Source organism: Silene latifolia, chromosome 7 (genome assembly GCF_048544455.1).
Source record: "Silene latifolia isolate original U9 population chromosome 7, ASM4854445v1, whole genome shotgun sequence".
NCBI classification, from domain to species: Eukaryota; Viridiplantae; Streptophyta; class Magnoliopsida; order Caryophyllales; family Caryophyllaceae; genus Silene; species Silene latifolia.
The window spans coordinates 125466557-125493011 of NC_133532.1; the positions used below are offsets into that span (position 1 = coordinate 125466557).

Sequence of the window (26455 nt, forward strand, 5' to 3'; positions counted from 1 at the left end):
TCCTGATTTGACCAGAGGTAATAATGCAAGGATATCATAAGTTCACATTTTAATTTTACTAGGGTTTAAAAAAAAACTCTTTCACCTGTTCTGTTGTTCTGGAACTCACTTTTCTTCAGCTGGCTGTGTTTGCTAAGTATACTTGGATAATACAGAAGCTTTATGCTGGTGAAGAACGTGAACAATCCCCTTATCGCCTCTTGCAACACTCTTCAACCTGTAACATCAAAATTATTTGAAAATAAAACAGCAAACCAAGTCAATAATGTAGAATAATCCCATTATAGGTAGTTTCAATCGTCCAGATACGGCTGCCAAAAAAAAAACAAATCCTCCAGATACAGGAGAGGAGAGGTTTAATATCTGAAACAAAGAAGCGTTATTTCTCAGGAAATAACCAATAGTTTAAGAAACGACCAACCAAATACACAAAAACCATAACAATCTCTTCATAATAATGCTAAGAGTCAAGTACAAATTGTAATTTGCAATCTAAATTAGTTCAAAATTTTCCTTTCCTGGAGAAGAAAATTTATATATTTCCCACTTCAAGGGGAATAATCATACAACAATTTTCAATCAATGTTTTTATCCATCTTATAATCCAGAAACTACATTAATTTCACCCATTGTTTGAATCCTTCTTATAATTCAGACGCTGAGACGCGACTTGCCTTCGCCATAATTGGACTGGAACCTAAGAAAAGAAACAAAAGAAGTCTTAGATACAGTTTCACCCTAATCTTTGCATGTGACAATTTCCGAGGCAATCATCCATTATATTAGTTCTAATGACAGCCAAGAGTAATACCGCTGGAAAGCCACCATAATCTCCAGGCTCCTGAATATCCTTTGTGACACAACTATTTGCTGCAAGACGAACCTGCAAAGATCAAGAAACAGAAAGTATTACATATTGAATACTAAGAAAAATTGCTTATTGAATACTAAGAAAAATTGCTTCGATCTAGTGCACTAAAGTAAGCACTTTTAAGTTTTAACAAGCTGAAACCTTGGCTCAGAAAGTAAAAAAATAACAGCTGCGGAATAGTTGTTAAACCACTATTGTGGTCCCAACAAAAAAAGGTTATTCGGTAAACTGGATAGGATGCACTCGAATTAAAATGGGTGCGTATACAATATCCCTCCCATTCACATTGTCTCTATTTGACTTCGGTTGTCAAACAATCATAACTTTGCGGCCAGTGGCGGAGCTAGGATTCCCCGTTAGGGGGGACGAGCGATTTCATAAGGCAAATTTGAAAAAAGTTCGAAAATTTAACTAAAAACTTCGGGTTTTTCCATTTTCAGTGGGGGCGAGCGACCCTGCTATCCCAATTTCATAAGGCAACAGAGGAGATTACTCTGCCACAGAAAGTACAATTTTGAAGGTAACTTAAAACTATTTTATGGCTTTTTGCATGACACAAGTATCTACAAGTCCAAAGAAAGTTCCGCAAACAATATGTTTTACCTTTGAAACGATGGAGACGTGATCACGAATTGCTGCTCTACCACCCAATGTAACGTAATCACCAATCCTAAGGGGAGAGTAAAACAACATTCAACCATAAATACCAGCTTCATAACTGAAGTTGAAGAGATTTCAAGGTTTAAAAGCTGTAGTTGCATGCTCTGAAAGACTTACATTGCTGAACCTGCGATTCCAACTTGTCCACACAACATACAGTACTTGCCAACAACTACATTGTGAGCAATCTGCAAAAGCAGGCATTAGATATAGATCTTTGAAAGCATAAGCAGCAATACAAGAAAGCAAAGTGAGTACAAAATCACCTGAACTAGATTATCAATCTTAGTATAATCGCCTATTGTTGTGTCTCTCCAACTGCAATATAGTGGATTAAGTTTGCTCAGAGTGAAATTTGTAGTGAGAAGTTCAAAGGTAAAAAACAAAAACAAAACTGAAGTCAATTTGATATCTTGACGTGAGACGAACAATCTGCAGAGTTAACCTCAGAACATAGCATACCTTCCCCTATCAATGCAAGTGTTTGAACCAATTTCTACATGATTTCCTATTCTTGCATAGAGTGACTGAAGAAAAAGAAATGAATATAGTTAGGATCGAGCTAGATTGATTACACATTTGTACACTTCAGGTAGAATCTGCACGGACTTTTAAAAGTTGCTTTCCAAAAAATCTCTGGATTTTTCGTAAATCTTGAACAAAGAGGATAAATATTCCTTGTTGAGTGAGTGGGAAACAGAAAATATTGTATAGTGTAAGAGCTGTCAGCAGTTTGCATTTTATAGAGACAAGGGGATTAAAAGATAGAGGTAAAATGACAGATATGGAGTTCAAAGAAAACAACTTTCTTGCTTGTGAGTTGTGACGAAAAGGTACTTGCGACCTCTTACAACCACCTTCCCTTTTTTTAAAATTATTTAAATCGGTTGTGAGAGTCACAAGCTTGTGACACGTCATAAGTTAGATTTTGCCTAAAGACAACAACCTGACGCTTCTTCGTCATGTTTCCTTGTTCATCTACAAAAAACCCAAATCCTGCAATAACAATGAAAGCACATCAAAAATCCACGTTGTTTTGGCATTGTGCAGCCATAAGGCAAGCAACAATCCTAAGTTTCAAAGAGATGTCGTCCTGTTAGGAGTTTTTGACTAAATCAGTAAACCTCCATGGCTCCATGGAATATAAAGTGGCCATTAGAATTCCAATAAGTCCATATATTACTTCACAATATGGTAATGTAACTATGAAATGCATGAAGAAAGCAGAATATTAATTTTACCATCTTGGCCAATGCATGCTCCATTGTGAACAATACAGGAATCACCTATGAAGCAGTTACTGAGCGAAACATTGTACCTGGAGAGGATCAAAGAGATTCACTCAAGGTAAAAGCACTATTTCAAAACTGCAGCGTTAACAATCGTATCTCATCTACCACCCCTCCACTCCCCAGGTTTTGCCTTGCACAAAAAATCAAAAATTAACATCTTGCTTTCACTGATCATAAGCTTAGCATAGTGGTGGGATTGGAAATTTGGAACAATAAGGTGCTTTAAATTTGATGCTCAAGTGTGGGCGTCTTGTTTTCAATTTCACTATTTTCTTTTTTTACCTCTTCAATTTTATTTTAGTAGGAAAAAAATCAACTGTGAACAGGGAAAATACATACCCGAGTCTAGAAGAACGACCAACTGTTACATTAGCTCCAATAACAGCTCCTGAGCCAACGTGAACATTTTCGCCTAATATAGCTCTTGGGTGGACAACAGCCCCGATTTCGACAACTACGGACGGATCAATGCATGCAGACTTGTGACAAAGGCCGCCTCCATTACCCCACTTGAGAAAATCCTTATGATCCACCGTTCCATCTTCTAATCTTGAAAGCAATAGAATAGAATGTAACACGATTTACATCGTCATAATAGCAATACAAAAACCTGCCAAGAGCATTGTACTAAGGAAACAACAATATTACAATAACCCACAGTGGAACTCTTGATCATCCACCTTTCACTCTTCTAATTAGATAATGGAACATAGGCTACGTATTAAAGACAACACCATGTCATCATTACTCAAAGCAGTTTAGAAAACAACTCCGCAATTTTACAACTCAAACAACTTAAGAATAACCCATCATGGATCTCCAATATGCCAGGAGAACACAGAATCTCGAACATAAGCATCCTTAAGAGCTAGCGCTAATTAGTAGAGAGTTCAAGACTAGTAAATGGACTCATTCAAATAACTGTACATTGAAGTTTAATTAGTCGACAGATTCTCATCCTACCCTGCATACCACAAAATACTCAATTCGTCAACATCAGTATGCCCACAAACTCATCTCCAAAAATGCTAATGATCGATGATGAAGTAAATTGTCCCAAGATGCATTCTTTCTTTACTCACATAGGCGATTAAACTACACTCTTGGAATGCAACAACGTAAAAATTGCGATACAACACATCAATGAACAAATCTCTCAAAAATCTCAACATCAATGCACTCATCATATGCTTTCCAAACTACCACATTGCCAACATAATTCACCCAAAGATACTCTCTTTTCCTCTCACATACACATTTCAAACACTTTTAATGCAACATCACGAAAACTAGGACAAAACACATCAATAAACAAATCTCTCAAATCTCAACATCAATGCACTCACCATGTCCTCTCCAAACTAGCACATTGCCAACATACTTCACCCCAAGATACTCTCTTTTCCTCTCAAATACGCATTTCAACAAACACTTGGAATGCAGCATCCCTAAAATTATGCTAACAAATCTCCCAACTCTCAACATCAATGTGCTCAACAATAATCAATTCCATCTCAAATTATCACATTACCAACATAATTTCACCCCAAGATAATCTCTTTTCCTATCACAGAGGCAGTTCAACAAACATTTTAAATGCAACCCTACGGAAACTACGATACTACATCAATCTCTCAAATCTCTCCAATCTCAACATCAATTCGCTCATCAAATCCTTCCCAAATCACCACATTGTCAACATACTTCACCCAAAGATAATTCCTTTCCCTTTTCACATACGCATTTCAACAAACACTTGGAGTGCAACACCATACAAGCTAAAACACCGCATATAATCCAACATACGACCCGACCCATATAATAAAGTACAACACACTGAAACATAGCAGCTAAATTAAGCAGCGAAATTACCAGATTTAGTAGCAAGTGATGCGAAAGAGTGAAGTGAACTAGTTGAGGTGTGAAACATACTGAACTTATTATATATTGAAGTTCTATTAACAATGGAGTTAGCTGAACAATGCAAGTCCATAGCTTTTGCGAAGCCATGGAATGCTGGAGTTTTCGAGATCAAGTTCATGTTTCTTACAAGCAATTTCGCCATGGAAATTTCTGTGTTTAACCTCCTATGAAGTGTAAAGAGCACACGAGAGTAGGAGATGATGTTTTTCGTCTTTTTTTTGGAAGTCAACTCAGCACCTTTTTAATTGCGGGCGCATGTTAAGTTTTTGGGTCACGGACTAGCGGGTTAGCGGATTTGACGCGTGAGTGGCGGTCTTTTTAATTTTCTTAAAATGCCTTACCGTACCCGATTAATTTGTGGGCGGGATGGACCGATTTCAGTGGACGGGAAAACTCATAAACTGCTCTACTTTGCAATGTGGTGTTATACAAATACTTGTGATTTGAATTTGTGATTTGGGTTATGATTTTCTTGTGATTTGAATTTGTTTTACTTTATAATAAACGTATCAAATTATCAATCGATATTCTTATCCACATAACAGAGCAGTATATAACCTCTTCTCCTCGCCTTTTCCCAAAATCATCTACTTAACTACTCAACTCGGAATCCACGGATAATAACATATTCTTAAATACATTAATTATATACTCATACAAACTAATATTTTTTTCTACGAAAAATATACTCCCTCCTATTCACTATATTCTTCCCCTTTCCTTTTTGCACAAGGAATAAGAAATCGATTTTGAACCACACAAAACACACTACCCGACATGTAATTTAATTTGGACCACACAAATCAACCCAAAAAAGGAACTAGGGAAAAAAACCCGAATAATCCGAATAAGGAAATAGGGAAGAAAATGGTGAATATAAGGGAGTATGTGAAAATAATAATGGAATTAACTTGAAATTAATTAAACTTATTAATCGTTTGGTTTATTTGCTGACCGGCTGACCTCCGTCTTCGACAAGAATTTGTACCGATTTATAACCCGAGATATTCAAACTTCGGAAAAATACTCCGACACTTCACACGCCCCTCCCTCTCTAGAATCTCTACTCTCTTTTTCTCTCATCACCATGGCATCCACCGTTGCAGGCGGAGGAGGAGTAGGAGCTGTTTCTTCTTCACCTTCGCCACCGCCGAAACCCGGAAAATTCGAAACGTACCAAAACCCAACCTTCTCCGCCGCCCTAACTGCCACCAGCCGCCGCCCTACACCTCCCTCTTTCCTCCTTCTCTTCTCTTTCTTCGCCGCCTCCGTCACCGCCCTCTTCTTCTTTTCTTCCTGGTATTATTCCCCTCCCTCACTTTTACTAGCGAGTCTTGTGTCTTCTGTCCCGGTCATTTGTTTACCTTTGTTTAAAATCGCGTTAAAGAATAATAAGAAAGGTAAACAATTGACCGGGACGGTTGAGTATTTATTTATTTATTCCTTATATCCAAATGACCGGTGTTTTAATTAAAGGCAAACAAATGAAAGACGAACAACTGAATGCCACTTAGAATTTAATTTGATTGAATAGAGGTGGAACAATTGGTATAATTAAATGAGTGTAATTTGTGATTTGAGACTTGAATGCGGAGCATAATGTAGCTAGAAAATTAGGTTAATTACGCATTGGTTGATTGATTGATTGGTTGATTGTTGTGAGGTTAATTTTGCTGTTTGCTAGGTTTCTGATGGTGATTTGCGGGTTTTAGGGTTTAGTTAGGATTTATGTTGCAATGAGTTATGGAAAGAAATGTTCTTTGTTTCGGGTATTAAGCTGTTTCCTATGCTTTTGATGGTGATTTGTGGGTTTAAGGGTTTAGTTAGGGTTTATGTTGCAAGGAGTTGTAATTAATTGAGTGTAATTTGCGATTGGGATTTGAATTCAGGGAGTAATGTAGCATGAAAATTAGGTTAATTATGCATTGGTTGGTTGATTTATTGCTGTGATGTTAATTTGCCGTTTACTATGCTTCAGATGGTAATTTGCGGGTTTTAGGGTTTAGTTAGGGTTTATATTGAAAAGAGTTATGGAGAGAAATGTTCTTTGTTTCAATATTAAACTTTGGGAGTTCTTGATGTTGCTGCTATGCTGAACTCGTGAAATTTTGGTTTTATACGTTCAAATGCCGGTGAAGGGAAGTCGCGCAACATATTTTTCTTTCAAGTGTGTTGAATTTTCACCGTATATAGTTATTAACATATTGGTAACATCCAGAAATCAGTTACCTTTATTATCACTGCTGCTGCGTGCTGGTTTACTTGTTTTGGCAGTTGAAAAATCAAAGCACGTTTTTTCCCTATTTGTTAAGAATTCGGAAAACCGTGTGCTTGCTATTAATGCTGAATGAAAATTAACATAGTAATGGAAATGTGTTAGCTACCTATATAGACTTGAATGGATGCGCGTGTTTACTGGTTACGTGTAATCATGTTGGTTGTTTTGATATAATTTGATTTACATGATATTCCCGCCTTTCCCGGCATATTACGTGCTCAAACCACTATTAGTTTTTAAATGATTTTATAATGCACTCCCTTCGCCCCTAATTATCAATTTAGTATTAACCATTATGGTGTTTTCAACAATAATGGTCTAATGGGTACTTTAGAATCTCATGCAAGAATTTGATCAACCGTCTCAGGTAATTTTGGAACCATGATATTCTGAATTGCCAACTTTTAGGCCTTGTTTGGATACCAAAATGGGAGGGAAATGGAGGGGAGGGGGAATGGGGTGTAGGTGTTTGGATACAATTTCCTTCCAAATCTTTCCAATGGTGGAGAAATTTTGATTTGCCTTGGAGGAGGGAAAATGAGTCCCTCCAAATCCCTCCCCCTCCATTTCCCTCTACCCTGATTTGCTATCCAAACAAGGGATTTTAAATCCCCTACTCTCCCTCCCTTTCCTTTCTTTCCAAATCCCTCAATCCACACACCCTTAAGCATTGATCTCCTTTGGCTGAGTGAGCCTTCTCCATCTGAAGCTGTCATGTTTGTTGTCTTTTTGTTAAAGCTTCTTTTGTTTGAAAGAAAGGGAGCGCAAAGAGTTGCAATCGACACACTGGTTCAGTTTCGGTGTTGGCTGGTTGTAAGATAGCTTATTCAAGAGTTTTTTGAGTCATCTTTAGCAAAGAAAACACAAAGAGACACTTAAGCTGGTGGTTGATATTTGTAAAGTTACTTTCACGTTTTTTTTTACATTTTATGAGGTGCTAGAGTGGTAGACCTGCTATTGACATCTCTTCTTGTGTTTGGGAATGAAGGCAGAATGTCATTGCTGCCATGATTAAAGTCGGGAATGCTTCGGAACAGATAGCTTGTAAGTATTTGCCTGTAATTGGATACTTTAACCTCAGATATATTGTTATATTTATCTGCCTGCCATGTATTTTGGGTCCACTTTAACTTTATCATTGTCTTGCTGCAGATCTATTACTTCAGGTTGCGAGAATGGTGGCGGGTTTGGTTTTCGTTGGAGCAGTTACTGCCATTGTCAAAGCTATTGCTTCTAGAAGAATGAAAAAAAATGTTAAAACCAAGGTCGACACCTCCCTTTCAAGTCGTCAATTGCGCTGGTTAGGAGTGGAGTCAAAGTCGCAAAAATTGGAATCATCAACACCCAGCAAACCACCAGTGTCAAAATCTTCTGATCCTCTATTTCCTCTTCATCAGTTGGCCACAAGTCCAAGTTGTCCATCACTAGTTCGTTCTGACAACTCCATCTCTAACTCTGCTAGAAGTAAATCTTTCGGAGTCCCGCCAAAATCACTAAATTCTCCTATTTCTTATCGCATGTCTCCAACTTCTTCCCATAAATCTTCTATTAAAACATCACCTGGTAATGGTATAGATCACTTTCTCTCAACACCTTGGTCAAAGTCAAACAATAGAGGGTCTCCTATTAAAGAGTTGATAACAGAAGATGAACTTGAGCACTTTCTGGCAGACGTTGACAAGAAGATCACGGAATCAGCAGAGAAATTGGCAACTCCACCCCCTCTTCGAAATGGATTCGGAATTAGTAGTCCTAGTACGATATCTGGTGCAGCTAATACGTCAGGAACGACAAGGACAACACCCTTGAGACCTGTGAGGATGTCGCCTAGCTCACAGAAATATACTACACCTCCTAAGAAAGGAGAAGGCGAAATTCCTTCACCAATGTCAATGGAAGAGTCTATTGAAGCATTTAAGCATATAGGCATTTACCCACAAATTGAAGAGTGGCGAGATCATCTTCGGCAATGGTTTTCTTCTGTTCTACTGAGTCCTCTACTTGGTAAAATTGAAAATAGTCATACTAAGGTTTGTGTTTTTCGCATTTCTTGCATAGTTATTATACATCTTGCCAATATCTGCTATGAGACTTGGTATTCATGAATTTGTCTTAAACGTCATCCGCTTTTTCTAGGTGATGCAAGCTGCAGCTAGATTAGGCGTATCAATTACTGTGACTCCAGTAGGTAGCGATTCATCCACCGTTGGAGCTCCTACTGTGTCTCCAGTTGACTGTACTAAAGAATGGCAACCAACATTCACTCCAGATGAAGATGCACTACTTAATCAGCTCCGAGCTTCCCTTATGCAATCGTTAGATGCATCCATGAGTATGTTTATCTTTCCTCCATTTTAGTCACGATCTTTTTTTTTTTTTTTTTTTTTTTTTGTATTTTTACGGTGGGTGTGATTTTTGCTCACATTTGTGTAATATTCCTATTTGTAGATAGGAGTTCTTTCAATCAGCAGCAAACTCCACAGCAAAATGCGTATCATCCTATCATGCAGGAGTGTGTAGATGCTATCACGGAACACCAGCGGCTGCTCGCTTTGATGAAAGGAGAGTTAGTCAAGGGTTTGCTACCGCAAAGTAGTATTCCAGCTGAATATACAACTCGGAGAATTAAGGGTAATTATTTTGCTATTGCCCGTACCAAGATCTCTATTTAGTACTCCCTTTTGATTTTGGTGATCCGACTTTGACCAATATTTTCTCAAATATAAAATAGTCACAATGAAAAATGACAACATGAAAATGCTTTGCAGCTGCTTTTATGAATCAAACATGATAAATTTTACATATACAACAACAACAACAACATCAGAGCCTTAATCCCAAAATGATTTGGGGTCGGCTGACATGAATCATCCCTTAGAACCGTCCATGGGTGAACGCAAACCTCAAAAAGCGAAAATATAGAAAAGAAAAAGTGAAAAACAAAAGGGGAGTGAAACATAATACAAAAGCCCGGTAAACTTATACTCGGAAAAATTAATGACCAAAGTAAATAGGGTACAATAAAACTTTGATGGATGTAGTATATGAAATTGTTTTATAGAAAATACCTCAGTGTCTCCTTGTTTTTGAAATATTCGTAGAATTGGCCGAAGGAACTTGCTTAAAGAATTACGAATACATGCGGAAAGAAGAGGCTTCTAGTAAGTTGAAGAAGAAGTGGACTCTTGAGCTTCCCACCGACTCACATTTGCTCTTATATCTATTCTGTGCTTTCCTGGAGTATCCGAAATGGATGCTACATGTTGATCCTGCGGCATATTCCGGAGCTCATTCTAGCAAGAACCCTCTTTTTTTGGGAGTTCTACCTCCTAAAGAAAGGTTCCCTGAAAAGTATATTGCTGTAATTTCAGCTGTACCCTCAGTAATTCATCCAGGAGCAACTGTTCTTGTTATTGAAAGACGATCACCTCCATCATTTGTGATGTATTGGGAGAAGAAACCACATTTTTGTCTTCAGGTATTGGCTTTATAATTGCAGCTTTCCAATCTTTGAAAATAACAGAATTATCGATACCATCTACTTATTAGACAATTTTTAGGTTAAACTGCATAAAACTTTCTGATTGTTTCATTATGTTTGTTGTTTGTTGCCCGTGAGTATGCAAGAACTATGTAGCTTGCTTTGTCGATTTTTGGTCTCTGAATGGTGCGAGTGCTATTTCCGAAATCTCAGTTGTCTTTCTGTTTGTGCTCTAATTTCAGGGGAGAACTGCATTATGGGATTCGATCTTGGTTCTTTGTCATAGGATCAAGATGGGATACGGTGGCTTCATTAGAGGTATTCATCTCGGCTCTAGCGCTTTGAATCTCATGCCTGTTCTTGAATCTGAAGAAGAAGAGTGAACTTCCTCTATGTTCCCTTTCATTAACGTACAAGGCGCTCTATTTAGACTCGCTCTCTCCGACACATTGTTTCATATCCATCTGATCGTTAGTTGGACATCGCCAAGATAGGTCTCATTTTTCCCCGCTTGTATTTGTATGTCCTCTGATTTGTGCCAGAATTTTGTATAAATCTGATAAGAAATACGCCTGGGAAGTAGAAATCAAATATTGATACTCGTTAGTTTAAATTGATCAGCTGCAAACCTTTGATGTTACTATGGTGACAGTCGGGCTGCCATCCCCGTTCTCTCTCTCTTTTTTTTTCCCACAGAATACGATGGTATAAAGCAAATGACTCGCAAAATGTTTGGGTTTGTCCTACTACTTGGCAGTTCGTATGCATATGGATCCTCTCCATTACCGAAATCTATTATGAGTCACCTGGAAACAAATTTTCAGTTCTCTTTTTAGTCAGAGAATTCCGGTAACCTAGTTTGTAAGTCGAGATCATTCGCATAGACGATTCGGTTTGGGATCAGCTAACCAGTTCTAAAGTCTAAACCATGCAACCTTGTCCTGTGTGTACTGGTATGTTGTTAACTTTGACTTTAGGATCACACGTACACTCTTTCATCCCCGGACAAAATTGTACGAATTTGAATCCTCTCTATTTCTTTTTTTCTATTTCCTCTCTAATACATCCATATTATATTATATACTCCGTATCTCATTTTCAGTCATTTACTCACTCCTACTTAATTGTATTTACAATTATCCTATTTATTCAAAATTAGTTCCATACCATTGAGAAAATGGAGAGGTCCTTCCTCGTATTTGTGATCCCAGAAGGTTGACTAAAAAATCTTTTGACTCGACGACTTCAGAAAGAGTATTTTCAAGCTATAATGTAGCTAGTCAATAAAATAAGAAATGCTGTTTAACAAGTGCTTTTTTAAAGCATATGTTGACTAAGGTAGCTCATTTACTTTTTTTTTTTTTCGTTTTTCTAATATGCATATAATCTTTCAGATCAAAGTAGTTGTACAATATTGCTTTAAATTGGTCAAATCGAGTTTTTGATTATATTGTTGATCCAATTGGTCTCCCTTGTGACGGGTTACCATTTGTGACGGATATTTTGTGAGATAAAATGGTAACAAAATGGGTTAGTGGAGAAAGGGGACCACATGAATAGTGTTGCAGAGAGAGAAAAAGTGGGTACATTGTGAGGTAAAATGGTATCCGTCTTCAGCTTGTGACGGATATATCATGTCTTCAATGAGAATTTGTGTTGTTGATCATGTGTCAATTCGATTCCGTAAAATTTAAATGAATCGGTTTTGAATTGTAATGGTTTGGATGTGAAACATCGATTTGAATCGCGCAAAAACCGATCTTTTATGTGGCTATGTGCACATATATATTACCAATATTTGGGTGAGGACTAATAATGGTACACAGTTACACGGTTACACCCATCAATTTCTTCACTGTTAATTTTACTTAAAATCGTCTTAACTTGCGACTTTCACTCCCGATAAGATTGTGAGATGTTTTAAGTTAAGACGGTCTAAACAAGAAATGACGATTTATCTTTTATTGAGTTTTTTTTTTTGGGTACGAATTTTTTATTGAGTTGTGGTGACTAACGCAATGTACTATAGCAAGATGTTGACAAATATTATTACAATTCTTATCTCATGTATATAAACAACTCTAATCGTTAGTCAACATAACATTTTTTTAATAGCCATGGAAGAAACTTGCATACTACACTAACACTTTTCCATCATCTAATCACTTCCTTAATCTTAATTAATTTAAACATCATTCCTACGTTGACTTACCAACATTCACAATATCAACTACAAGAAGATGCACTCCTAAAACTTAACAACAATCCATCAACACTAATCTCACTAATCATATCAGTAATGCAGATATCGACTAACTTAGTTGGTAAAGTCGTGACCGGCTGTCAGCATCAAAATCGTCTTTCTGACTCCTTTTACAGCAAAACACTAACCATATCACTAATCCAACTCATGTCTATGCTTCCTAAATTCACCTCAAATCCAACTTATTTATACCATTTTTGCTTCAATGATACTATGTTCACATCTAATAGCCAATACCATACTAACCTCGACACCGTCTTTCGATCATTATCCACCAACGCCACCTCGAACCCAACCGGGTTTTATTCCACCTCAGCCGGAACTAACACAAATAACCCGGTCTACGGTCTATACTTATGTCGCGGTGACCAGAACGCCACCGCGTGCAATAATTGTGTCATGACCGCGACCACGACCGATTTACCTAAGAAATATTGTTCCAACATAGATGTTGGAATAATATGGTATGAAGAGTGTATGGTTCGGTACTCTAATACGTCGATAATTGGTACGATGGAGCAAACTCCATCGGTCGAATTATGGAATAATAAAAATATAACCGGGAATCAAACCCGGTTCACTGAAGTCCTAGGGAGTGCTATGAATGAAGTTGCGGTTCGAACCGCTAATGGGCCGAACCGGTATGCTACTAAAGTTGTGAATGTAAGTAGTTCGATGGTGTTGTATGCTTTGGGACAGTGTACGCCTGATTTATCAAGTTACGATTGTAACTTGTGCATGAGAATCGGTATCGGGTTGTTACCAACGGTTATGATTGATGGTAGCTATTTGTTGCCTAGTTGCTTTGTTCGATACGCGACGTATCCCTTCTTTTACGATGCCAATACCGTGCCTGATCCACCGGTGACGGTTGATCCGACTACCGGTGAACATAGAGGTAAAACATTTGCTAATTGCTACTGTTAGCTAATTATGTTTTGGTGTTATAGTTTTTGAACATTTTTCGTTTTAATGTTGTTTAATAAACTAATTATCGTGCTCGCTCGTGTAAAATTATTTCTCGTTAATGGGTCCACGTCATCATTTTTTTTCAGCTGTGTAAAAAAACTTGAAAATGATGATGTTGACTTATTGGCGAGAAATAGTTTGAAATTAACGATAAATACTCGTAGTATTTATGCTCTTTTGAGCCTATTTTCAACACAAATGTAAAACAACATAAACTCGGCCTAGGTACGCCATCAGAGGGTAATGTTGTCATGTTGTTGTAAGTAGACCTGTACTCGGGTCGGACTCTCCTAGTCAGACCCGGGCCAGAGCAGGGGGAGGGGCGGCCAGGCCAGGTCGGGCTGGGATATGCTTGACCTGGGCTGGCGGCCTTACCAATTTTTTATTTTATTTTTTTGCTAAAATGGCGGGTCAAGGACGGGCCGGGCTTGGATTTGAGGACCCGGGTCAACTACGGGCCAAGGCTGGGCCGGGTCGGGCCAAGTTGCATAAAATAATGGGCCAAGGCGGGGCGGGGCGGATGGCCAGGTCTAGTCGTAAAGTACTGGTTGATTCAGAATATATGTAATCGTTTAATCGGAGAGTGAACCTTTTTACTATACTGTCTGCAGGAAATAAGAAAGCATCCTCAGCAAAGGTGATCATAGGTGTTGTTGTTCCAATAGCTGTTATCTCAGTTGCAGTACTTGCTATTCTATACATCATCCGAAAGAGAGCTAATAATTATTCGGTTTTTGCGAATGAAAATGGTAAGAAGAATTTTTTTGTAAAAATTTGGTTATTTAATCAGAGTTTTCCGTAGTTCTAATGTAATGTGATGTTTAACAGGTGATAATTTCACAACAGTCGAGTCACTGCAGTACGAATTTGCAACGCTCCAAACCGCTACTGATAATTTTTCGTTCCAGAATAAGCTCGGTCAAGGTGGATTCGGTGCTGTATACAAGGTACACATTTCTCACCTTTTTTTAGCAGTGAATACAATTCATGGATTATACAACCAGTTATTATATATGTTGTACGGTGTAGAATCCGAGCTTTGTGATAAAGTATTGGAGCTTTATGTTAAATAATATGAGCTTTATTAAAAAGTATTGAACTCATTCAATTACACATTAAAAATATGAACTTTGAATTAGCTCAGCAAAAATACATATAAGTTCGGATTATTATACCTTGGTTGTACAATGCTTATGGTACAACTGGATGTATAATCCTATTTGTGGTTTATCTGCTTGTGTTTTTATATCGTCATGTACCATTTTAGTCGATATATGCACTGGTCATCGTTATTTTCAGTACGGAAAAGGCTGATTTCATCTGAGCCCTTAACTCGTCTTTAGGGCGATTCACAAGTTGTTTTTGGTAACAGGGTACTCTGCAATCTGGCCTAGAAATAGCAGTGAAGAGGTTGTCGGGAGACTCGGGACAGGCTGTACAAGAGTTCAAGAATGAGGTGTTGTTGGTAGCTAAACTTCAGCATAGAAATTTGGCGAGGCTTTTGGGATTTAGCGTGGCGTGTCAAGAAAAAATTCTTGTGTACGAGTATTTGCCTAACAAAAGCCTCGACTGTTTCCTCTTTGGTACGTAAAATATACGAGATTTACAAACTTAATTGTTCGTTTTGATACGTTTTATGAATTTTACGATTTTGGAAGTTTTGAAACGTTGTGACTTGTGACGCGCCTGGACAGATAAGGCAAAGAGACGATTATTGAATTGGGAAGTACGATACAAGATCATAGTAGGAGTAGCTCGAGGGATGTTATACCTACATCAAGATTCCAGGCCTCGAATCATACATCGTGACCTCAAAGTTAGTAATATTTTGTTAGATGCAGATATGAACCCAAAGATTGCTGATTTTGGCATGGCGAGGATGTTTGGTGTCGATCAAAGTCATGGCAATACAATGCGTGTTGTCGGTACATAGTAAGTGGCTTAACTGCACTCGTAAATTTATGGTTATCTCCTGAAACTCATCGACTGACGACTGATTGACTAATTTGTACTTTGTAGTGGCTACATGTCTCCAGAATACGCAATGCATGGACAATTCTCCGTGAAATCAGACGTATACAGTTACGGTGTGCTAGTCCTAGAAATCATATCCGGTAGGCGAAACAGTACGTTTTATGAGTCGGGTTATGCTGAGGACCTAATAAGCTATGTAAGTTTCTATCATCACAATTTTCGATAAGCTTATCATGAGACCGTCTCTTATAAAAATTAGTACATTACAAATTTGATGAAAAAATGCAGGCATGGAAGAAATGGAAAGAGGGAGCGGCTTTTGACATCGTCGACCCAGCAATAAGGGAATCATGCTCGACTAGTGAAGCGACAAGATGCATACAACTCGGGTTGTTATGCGTCCAGCAGTCTGCGAACAAGAGACCGACAATGCCGACAATAGTCCACAAGCTAGAAGTCAGTTCATCTGCTCTTCCAGTGCCTGAAGAACCAGCTTTCTTTGTTAAAAACAGAGGAGTCTCGGACCCGTCTAAGGATATTGGGCCTTGTCATAATAAGGATAAGTCCAGTCCATTGTCTGTCAATGACATATCCATCACTAATGTTGAGCCCAGATAATATGATTTTGCCACAAGCTCAGTTTATGAATGTTCGTCTGTGCGAATCAGTTTAAGATCGTCTTAACTTAAGACAACTTTCATTATTTGCCAGCTCTACTTTCAGGAGTATTGTTAGCCACTGCACCTTGGTCCCCCTAGCAAAGATGTTGATACATATGGAAAAACGACCTACACGACATTTTTACGAGTTTATGTGATACGGAGTACTCTACTTAAAATATCGTGTAGGTCGTTTTTCCATATGTATCAACATCTTTGCTAGGGGGACCAAGGTGCAGTGGCTAACAATACTGCTGAAAGTTCTCCAAGACTAAAACTTTTGTTCTTTAGTCGGTCTCACAGTCTCACTTAAAATTGTTATATTTGTCTTATGTTTAAAACGGGTTAAATACTAAATATATAGATAGATGAAGCAAGTTTAGTGTAGATAATATATTTTTTATCTCATCTATTTATTTGATCCGTATTAGGTTGATATGTCTATCTTAAGCAAAATTTGTATTTATTCTATTTGTAATACTCTATGATGAATAATCTCCTAAATATGGTAGTTACCATTTCGAACGACTATCACAGATTTACAGGGTATCTTTACTTCTCCCTAACTGTTATGCATATCATAACTTCTGTAATGTGAATTTGAAATCTGTAACTCTTCAATATTAATAAAATATCTTTTTTTTCCGGCCCGTGGACATAGGTATCACATCGATAGTGAATTACGTAAATCTATTTACTATTTTTCCTATATATTTAATACATTTTATTTATCTTTTTCGCATATGTTATAACGTTCTATTTATCTTTCGTTTGTTTCTTTCATGCCATGACTCATGATTGTTTACGAATTACGACGACTTGGCGTACCAATTGGGCAATTGGGCAATTGGTCTTTGACGTCACAAGATATTTCAAAGCATGCATGTGATATATGGAGTAACAAGACATAATCCCTACATTCCACTAAACCAAATAAAAAATCACTCAAAAAATCCCATTACATGAACAGAATGTCACGTAAAATTTCCCATAATTTCCACCTTATTTACCTCTTATTATTTACCCTTTCAACATTACAAGCAATCCTAGCAGTGGAGTACACCGTAACCAACAATGCAATTACAACACAAGGTGGCATAATCTTCACTAAACAAATAGGTGACTCTTACGCACAACAAACCCTTTCAAATGCCACAAACTTCATATGGCAAATATTCCAAGAAACCAACAATTCGGACCGTAAATCCGTCAACCATGTTTACTTAATCATCGTCCCTAGCCTAGTCCCTAACGCCGTGGCTCACACAAGTAACAATAAAATCCAATTTACCGCGGAGTACCTAGCAGACTACAATGGGGACGTAAAAACGGAATTTACTGGGGTAATTTTCCATGAAATGACCCATGTTTGGCAATGGTATGGTAATGGTCAAGCGAATGGTGGATTAATTCAAGGGATTGCTGATTATGTGAGATTGAAAGCCGGGTATATAGAACATGAGTGGGCCCAACCCGGAGACGGGTCGAGTTGGGATGAAGGATATAGTGTCACAGCTAGGTTCTTGGACTATTGTGATGGGCTTATGAGTGGGTTTGTGGCCCAATTAAATAACAAGATGAAATATGGTTATAGTGATGATTTTTTTAAGGATTTGTTGGGGAAGAGTGTGGATCTGCTTTGGTCTGATTATCAGGATATGTATGGTAATTAAACAAAATTATTTTTCACATACGTATTTTACTCTTTCACATATATTTTATTATTAAATTTTCATCTAATACCCTTTTAATGTATCCGTTTTTTAATGATAATGCTACTTTGATGGGGACAGTTTCACCATCATCAGTACCACCTCCAACGAGCAATGCCACGAGAACCGGGACAGGGACGGTGATACTTAGTCCTAGTTCAAAACTTTGTTGACTTGTTTGAATTTGAGCTCTCATATTTCTGAAATTATTTCAAAATTCTCAAATTTCAAACCTTTTACAATATTGCTTTTGAAAAGATTTGAACACTAGGAATTTTCTGAAAATTCTCCATACGGTAGTAACAGAAACCACAGTGCAATGTGAAAAGATTTGAACACTTGACATTATCAACCAAGTATGTTCTAACAATTTACTTGCATTCTAGGTACCACACCCAAGCAATGTGGACAAGCACTATGTTCAAATGGTTTATGCTGTAGCGAATCCGGATTTTGTGGAACTACAAGCGACTATTGTGGGGCTGGGTGCCAGAGTCAGTGCACCCTCGGTGGTGAGCCCACGCCGACTTCACCAACACCGGCACCTAGGGGTGGAGGTGATGTAGCGTCCATCATCTCATATTTCAAAACTTTGTTGACTTGTTTGAATTTGAGCTCTCATATTTCTGGAATTATTTCAAACTTTGTTTTTCAAATTTCAAACCTTTTACAATATTGCTTTTGAAAAGATTTGAACACTTAAGAATTTTCTGAAAATTTTCCATACGGTAATACCAGAAACCACGGTGCAATGTGAAAAGATTTGAACACTTGGCATTATCAACAAGGAGCATGGGAGAATATTAATCGTTTTAAATCTTTGTTTAGCTAAGTCGGCAATATTTGGATGAGGTTTTAAACTAAACAACTAAACTAAATAAAATAAAAAGCAAATTAACAAAAGATGATAAATGAGTAAGAGAGGAATAAAGTTGTATATCAAATGAATAAAAGGCCTAGAACTCGGTTCTCCCTCAACAATTCATAATTCCAAATCACGATTCCCTAGGCTAATTATTTGGGTAGACAAGCAAGGAGGAGATGGCTCTAATTCGCCTAAGACCCACCTCTTGGGTTCGAAATAAGACACTAGCACTACCCACCAACCCCCCTCTCGGGTTCGAAGGTCGGAATCCCTAACTTAACACTCGACTACCCCAAAAGCATGCATTTTCTCAAGGTAGCCTAATATTAGCTAAGGTCATTAAGCCTTCATCGAATTCCGGGTCATCCCATTGCTCCTCTCGGAGGTCGATTTCAAACGCTAAACTAGAGGTACTCTCCCTTGGTTCTCCCTTTCGGTCTCAACCTAGGTTAGCAATAGGATTAAATTCCGGGTACCCGATTCCCAACCTAACCAACTCTCGTTGGTGGACAAGGATCATAAATCAGCATTACCCAAAAATAACCCATAAACAATTCAATCCTCAAGTCTACCCTTACCAATCTCCCCCAACAATTAGCCTCTATGTGAATCAATTAATGAAATTACTCATGTTGGGTTAAACCGAGTCCTAGTGAAAGACTACTCACTAATCATTTTTAGTAAGACAAAATAACTAGTAAAGATGGATTCTTTACCCATAGACATAGTATGAAATTGAATACTACAATTTAACAAGCAATAAAACCAACAAAACTATGATGAAGAAACTAAATTAAGCTAAGAAAGGATTAATGCAAAAGGGACAAACTTTGACTCAACAACTCAAAGATTCAATATTTGGGTGAGAAATATCAACTACCAACATGAAGAAGAAGAAGAACAAGAGATGGAGAATTATAATCCAATAACAAAAGAGAAGAAATCAAACACAAACAATTAAAATATAACTAGAGGGAAGTAAATGTAAACAAATGAATTAAAGAGATAAATAAGAGGAAGAATTATACCAACAACATGGAAACTTGAATTGATTGAATGAAGAACTTGGATAAACAAGAGAACAATTATATTAATTTTTGAGTAAAGATTACAACTTGGGTAGAGCTGATCATATGGCCCAGGCCCGCTAGCCCGACCCGGTCCAGCCCAATTTTTCCCCGGGCTTGGGCCTCGATTTTAGGCTCGAAAAGCCCATGGCCCGAAGCCCATGGCCCGATTCATATAATAGGGCCGGGTTTGGGCCGCCTTCACGGCCCGAATTTTGGCCCGGCCCGGCCCGAACATATGCAAAATTTACGAATATATACAATTTAAGAATGTTAATAAGCATTTAGTAAAATAATTAACCAATTAATTGTTGTATTGTAAATAAGCCGTAGTCACTTGTTTACATGTATTAGTTTGATAAGGCTTAGTATTTTCCTTTACCAGTATTTATATGATAAAAAATGAGCTAATGATTTTGTATCACACTAGTGCCGATAAATTGTTTACCATTATCGGCGTGCTAAGTCAATGTTTTTGAGCCTAAAGAACAACAAATATCAAATCAATTACAACACTACAACAACATACATGAGTGAGCACCGCACTAAAATATATTATTACACTACTAAAAATTGTGCATTTAGTTTGTATGAGTCACCTCAAGAAGTAGGCTCATAAAAGCTACACTAAGTTATTACTTCTTAATTGACAATACTCGAAAAAATCACATAATTCTATACGAAAATTTTGATAACAACTACACAAAGTATCTAACTTCATAATGGAGATTTCTAAACTTATTTCAAGAGGAAAAATATTTAGCCCGAATTGGCCCGGAGCCCGCTATAAGCCCGCATGGGCCGGGTTTGGGCCAATAAAATAGGCCCGCACTTGTAGCCCGACCCGGCCCGACCTGCACACTTGGGCTTAATTTAATGTTTGGGCCCGGCCCAAATCCGGCCCATGATAATCTCTAAACTTGGGTAAGAGGAAAATAAATTTAGGATTCTACAAAATATTGAGAAAGAAAAATGATCTAACTAGTCTAATTGGTAGTCTAATTCGTAAGGTAGATGATGTGTGTAAGGGAGTGTGTAATTCTCTTCTAATGTGGTCTTTATATACCACTCTACTAATAATTCAACTAATAAAACTAATAATAATAATAATAATAATAATAATAATAATAATAATAATAATATACTACTACTACTACTAATAATAATCTTAATAATCATCGACACAACAAAACAATGAAAAAGGGGAAAGGGGAAACACGATGAAGGACAAAACGCAGCAGGGGTAAAATACGACTGTTGGTGTGTCTGTGACGTGATGGAGACGAGTTGACTTTGATAAAGTCAAAGATTGACTTTGTTCTTGCCATCCTTTATATCGTCTCAAACTCCGTCTTGCTTTCCCGTTTAACCTTAACATTAAATTAGAATGATATTAATACTAATATTATACAATAATCCCACTAATTATTAATTATAGCTAGGATGACTAATTATTATAAATTAGTAATTAAATGAGCTTTTTAGACATTTAAGCACACAAAATCGAGTTGGAATAAGGTATAAATGCGGTGTAAAATACGACAAAAATGCTACTTATTAGTGTTCTAACAATTTACTTGCATTCTAGGAATCGTAGCCGGGCAATGTGGAAATGCTCTATGTCCAAATGGTTTGTGCTGTAGCGAACTCGGATTTTGTGGAACTACAAGCGCGTATTGTGGGGCTGGGTGCCAGAGTCAGTGCACCCCCGGTCGTGGGACCAGGCCAGCTCTACCAACACCGGCTCTACCAACACCGACTCTACCAACACCGACTCTACCAACACCGGCACCTAGTGGTGGAGGTGATGTAGCGTCCATTATCTCTTAATAAATTATGATTGCCTGTAATGTTTGGAAGATTCAATTGTGAGATTGCCTACTTCTAGGCGGTCTATATTTTTTCAGCCTAATTGTAATGCTTGATATGAAACGTATCCGTCTTTTTTTATGGCAATGCTGCTTTGATGAGGACAGTCTCGCCATCATCAGCACCGCTAGCGAGCAATGCCAGAGGGGTGGGGGAAGGGACGATGATACTTAGTCCTAGTTCAACTCCTAGTCGGAACTCTGGTAAGTTTACATAGCTCTTTTATTTTTTGCTTAATGTCGTTGTTCGATTGTCTAGGATGTCTACATTTCGGCTTCTTTGCGAGAGATAATTAATTCAGAAGGACATTCAACCTAGACACATGGAACACATGGTAGACATTGCAAAGTTGACCTACATACCCGAATGACCCGACTTGATAAAGTTGACTGGCCGAGACCCAAAAGTGACCTAAATTTGTCTAACCCGAGGTGTCCCGACCCATAATTGATCCAATCCAAAATAATCCGAAATGACCCAATCCAAAATAATTACCACTTCCAAACAAGAGCTTAGGAGCAAAATGCAGCACTTCAGATTCATCACAAATATCTTCTTCTGTTTTCAGGTAATAACAACAGGCTGAAAATAATTGTCACAGTAATAGCAATTTCAGGGACAGCCATACTAGTTGCCATTGTGTACTTCTTGTGTAGAAGAAAGGCTAGACAAGGTGACAACTCAATTTCAAAAACATTGGATATCGCTAACAATACTTCCTCTGTCTCAATTATTTGTTTATCTTTCTTATTCTATAATTGAATGATATTTTAATCAAAGGGTAACAAATTATTTGGATAAAGGGAATGAGTATAAAGGGAAATCTTCGAACATTAAATGATTTTTTTTTTAAAAGCTAACGGTAACTTGTGATTGTTGAAATAATCAGCAAAACGGAACAATACATCGTTGGATATCTTAGAGGGGAATCCAAGCCTTGATAAATTTGAAGAGCTACCATTGTTCAAGTTCGAAACACTTTCTACTGCGACAAACAACTTCCAAGAGAGTAATAAGCTTGGACAAGGAGGATTCGGTCCCGTGTACAAGGTAGTAAGGTCCATTATCTAGTACTCCCATTGTTTCAATTATTTGTTTACTTTTTTTTTTTATTATCTGTAAAGAGTATTTTAATCAAAGGTAAACAAATGATTGAGACAAAGCGTAACAAACTTATCGTCGGTTTAACTGCAGGGTACACTGGAAGATGGACAGGAAGTAGCTATAAAAAGATTATCAGGAACCTCTAGACAAGGGGTAGAAGAGTTCATGAATGAGGTGTTGGTTATTTCAAAGCTTCAGCACCGAAATCTCGTCAAACTGTTGGGCTGCTGTGTGGAACGCCGTGAAAGAATGCTCATTTATGACTACATGCCCAACAAAAGTTTGGATTTATTTCTTTTTGGTTCGTACATCTTGCGAAATATTTCAATTAAACAATCAGAATCCTTTTTGTCCCTCATTATGTTTCTACTTGAATTATAAATTATTAAGGAGTTTACTATTGTAATTCTTGACCAGATCCTCAGAAAAAAGGGATCCTTGATTGGAAGAAGCGTTACAATATAATAGAAGGGATATGTCGAGGCCTTGTCTATCTTCATCGGGATTCCCGTCTTAAGATCATTCACAGAGATCTCAAGGCTGCCAACATTTTGCTTGACGAGAACCTCAACCCAAAAGTTTCAGATTTTGGCATGGCACGGATTTTCGGAGGCACCCAAAATGAGGCTGATACCACAAGGGTTGTAGGAACATAGTGAGTACTACTATACATTCTTGTTTAGATTTTAATCATCTTGTTCTAAGAGACCAAGGAAAGTACTTACTGTAGGCCTGGCACATGAGTCATTCAGGTCAATAATTATCCGGTCAATTCATTTTTGGGGAGTTTTACTCCGGGCCGCGTCATTTTGGATTGGGTAATTCCAGGCCGAATGATTCATTTCGGGTTAGGATCTTGCTTAAAATATATCATTTCAGCTCTATTGGGTCAGGATTTTGCTTAAAATAAGTCATTTCGGGTCTATTGTGTCATTTTGCGTCACTTCAAGTCGGAGGTCATATGGGGTAGGGTCACTTTCAAATAGGGTCATTTATGTCTATTGGGTCAACTTCGGGTCACCCTTTGAGGACAACCTTATGGGGTTAGGTCATTCAGGTCAGCTTTGCCAGGTCTACGTACCTTATTAGTTACGATATATTGGCTTAATGTTCTGCAATTACTTATTGCAGTGGCTACATGCCTCCTGAGTATGCGATTGAAGGGCGTTTCTCTGAAAAATCAGATGTGTTTAGCTTCGGAGTCTTGTTATTGGAGATAATAACCGGTAAAAAGACTAGATGGTTTGACGAGTCGTCATTGAGCCTTCTAGGATATGTAAGTCCTCCCTAGATAAATGAATTTCACTTGTTTATCCTTTGATTGTCCTCTTATATATCAATCTCATTAATGTAGGTATGGAAACAATGGAATGATGATAATGACATTTCCGTGATTGATCCGATAATAGCTCACCAAGGTTTCGAAGCAGAGATCTCAAAATGCATACATGTGGGTCTTCTTTGTGTTCAAGAATATGCTCAAGATAGACCGGACATATCTGATGTTATCGCAAAGCTTGGTGCTTCAAGTAGTGCAAACTTTCAAAAGCCCAGACAACCGGGTTTCACTCGATTTATGCGTGATACGAGTACTAGTACTCAAAGCAATCCGACATATCCCACGAATGACCTTTCCATCACAAATATCAGTGGTCGATAGGTTCAAGGATTCTAAGAACACTATGTAAAGTCGTAAGGCGACATTCCCCGTAGTATATATGAACATTTGTAGATCTATAAAGATCGGATGTATACACTTCACGAGTCCGGCTATGCTGAGGAACTTATAAGCTACGTAACTTTCTATCATCAACATTTGTCGATAAACTAACGCTGAGACAGTCAGACCGTCTCTTAAAAAAGTTAGTGTTATATAAATTGGATGAAAAAATGCAGGCATAGAAGAAATGGAAAGAGGTAACGGCTTTTGACATCATCGATCCAACAATAAGGCAAGCTTGCTCAACAAGTGAATTGACAAGATGCATACAACTCGGGTTATTATGCGCCCAACAGTCTGCGAACAAGAGACCGACAATGTTGACAATAGTCCACAAGCTGGAAGTCAGTTCATCTGCTCTTCCAGTGCATGAAGAACCAGCTTTCTTTCACTACTACAGATACAGCCTATAACAACGGGTAAAAACCGTTGTAAATTAAAAAAGCGGACGTTGTTAAAGCGGCCGTTGTAGAAGGTATTTACAACGGTTTGCTTATTTAGTGAAACCGTTGTCTAAAGTATTCACCACGGTTAAAAGCCGTTGTTGTTGGGTGTTCTCCGTTGTGGAAAGTGTTTCAAAATTTTGGAGGGAATAATATAACAACGGTTGTCGTATGTATAACCGTTGTTGTAACTTTCCCTCCAAAATTGTGAAGTCTTTTGACAACGGGTTTATGGTACATACCCGTTGTTGAAATTTTTTGTAACAACGGTTCTATGTTTAATACCCGTTGTTGTAATTTTACCTCCAAAATTGTGAAGACTTTTAACAACGGTTCTTTGTTTAATACCCGTTGTTGAATATTATCTTGCGGGTATTTGTGAATGTCATTCACAACGGTGTTATTTTTATTAACCGTTGTGAAAGGTATTCACAACGGTTTTTTTTAGTAACCGTTTTTATTACAAACTCCTAATGTTTTGAAAAAATAAATTTGTTTCATGCCATTCAAAAAACCCATATATGTGACACCATATACCAAAGACAAAGATAAATCACAGTGGGTTCATCGAACTCAATAGATTCAATTCAACCACAACAAAGAAATTTGCATCATATATATATATATATATATATATATATATATATATATATATATACTTACAAGGAGTTGAATTTACATGAACTAATCATTCCCTAACTTCAACAAAAAATTTACTAATAAGTTGATCTAAACTCGGAGTATCATGCATTTCTAAATATATTCTAAGACGTAGTTGCCCCACATGTCTCTTACCTCGTCTATATCTACACTTGAGTACTGCTCAATCTGTTGTAGACGGGTTGATTGCATCTGCGGAAAAAATAAAGAGAAGACATTATGGTATATATAGCAACAAGCAAGACAACATTAGCAACATCATGGTATATATAGCAGCAAGCAAGACAACATTAGCTCTAATTTAAAAAAAAGTAATAAACACATGTTTAAATTATTACTAACCTTGCGGAATAACGAGATATCTTCGCCTAATAATCTCCAACATGAACCGACAAGCGTAGTATCCACATTGTATGCTATCCGGCTGGCGAGGGACCTATTATTACATAAAAAAAACAGACGAGAGAAGGCTCACATCAGAATCTTGAACTTTAGGTATTGTATTAGTATTAAACACAGATTTTGCACTTAATGTTAGTGTATTTGAGCACGTACCCTCGTTATCGTAATAAAATCGGGGCCAACATCGAATCTTCCGTGGGTTGATCCGCTCGTTTGCTCTTTTCTTCTTAAAGGCCCTTTTTT

The 26455-nt window shown here is 37.6% G+C and overlaps 4 protein-coding genes across 5 annotated transcripts; 3 read left to right on the forward strand and 1 right to left on the reverse strand.

The window, feature by feature from the left end:
• Positions 1 to 427: 427 nt before the first annotated feature.
• Positions 428 to 5003, reverse strand: LOC141593011 (putative UDP-3-O-acylglucosamine N-acyltransferase 2, mitochondrial). The gene is made up of 10 exons (XM_074413935.1): positions 4696 to 5003; positions 3163 to 3367; positions 2773 to 2849; positions 2478 to 2527; positions 1994 to 2058; positions 1798 to 1849; positions 1649 to 1719; positions 1475 to 1541; positions 812 to 883; positions 428 to 697 (listed from the first exon to the last, which is right to left on the reverse strand). Exons 1-10 carry the CDS (start codon positions 4886 to 4888, stop codon positions 623 to 625), a joined length of 927 nt encoding a protein of 308 aa, XP_074270036.1. The 5' UTR covers positions 4889 to 5003; the 3' UTR covers positions 428 to 622.
• Positions 5004 to 5726: 723 nt separating this feature from the next.
• On the forward strand, positions 5727 to 11118 carry LOC141593013 (uncharacterized). The gene is made up of 7 exons (XM_074413937.1): positions 5727 to 6045; positions 8013 to 8068; positions 8177 to 9054; positions 9161 to 9356; positions 9473 to 9655; positions 10126 to 10502; positions 10748 to 11118. Exons 1-7 carry the CDS (start codon positions 5834 to 5836, stop codon positions 10886 to 10888), a joined length of 2043 nt encoding a protein of 680 aa, XP_074270038.1. The 5' UTR covers positions 5727 to 5833; the 3' UTR covers positions 10889 to 11118.
• Positions 11119 to 12632: 1514 nt separating this feature from the next.
• On the forward strand, positions 12633 to 16517 carry LOC141593012 (cysteine-rich receptor-like protein kinase 10). The gene is made up of 7 exons (XM_074413936.1): positions 12633 to 13666; positions 14349 to 14486; positions 14566 to 14684; positions 15110 to 15320; positions 15432 to 15669; positions 15757 to 15907; positions 16000 to 16517. The coding sequence occupies exons 1-7, from the start codon at positions 12805 to 12807 to the stop codon at positions 16327 to 16329; spliced, it is 2049 nt and encodes a 682-aa protein (XP_074270037.1). The 5' UTR covers positions 12633 to 12804; the 3' UTR covers positions 16330 to 16517.
• Positions 16518 to 17201: 684 nt separating this feature from the next.
• On the forward strand, positions 17202 to 24796 carry LOC141593014 (putative cysteine-rich receptor-like protein kinase 12). 2 transcript variants are annotated; one of them, XM_074413938.1, is made up of 10 exons: positions 17202 to 18035; positions 18469 to 18639; positions 21603 to 21818; positions 21991 to 22086; positions 22452 to 22556; positions 22773 to 22933; positions 23078 to 23288; positions 23405 to 23642; positions 24119 to 24263; positions 24342 to 24796. In XM_074413938.1, the coding sequence occupies exons 1-10, from the start codon at positions 17333 to 17335 to the stop codon at positions 24645 to 24647; spliced, it is 2352 nt and encodes a 783-aa protein (XP_074270039.1). In that variant the 5' UTR covers positions 17202 to 17332; the 3' UTR covers positions 24648 to 24796. The 2 variants fall into 2 exon arrangements, with proteins under 2 accessions (XP_074270039.1, XP_074270040.1); XM_074413939.1 differs by lacking the exon at positions 24119 to 24263 and having other exon boundaries at positions 24342 to 24426.
• Positions 24797 to 26455: the final 1659 nt, after the last annotated feature.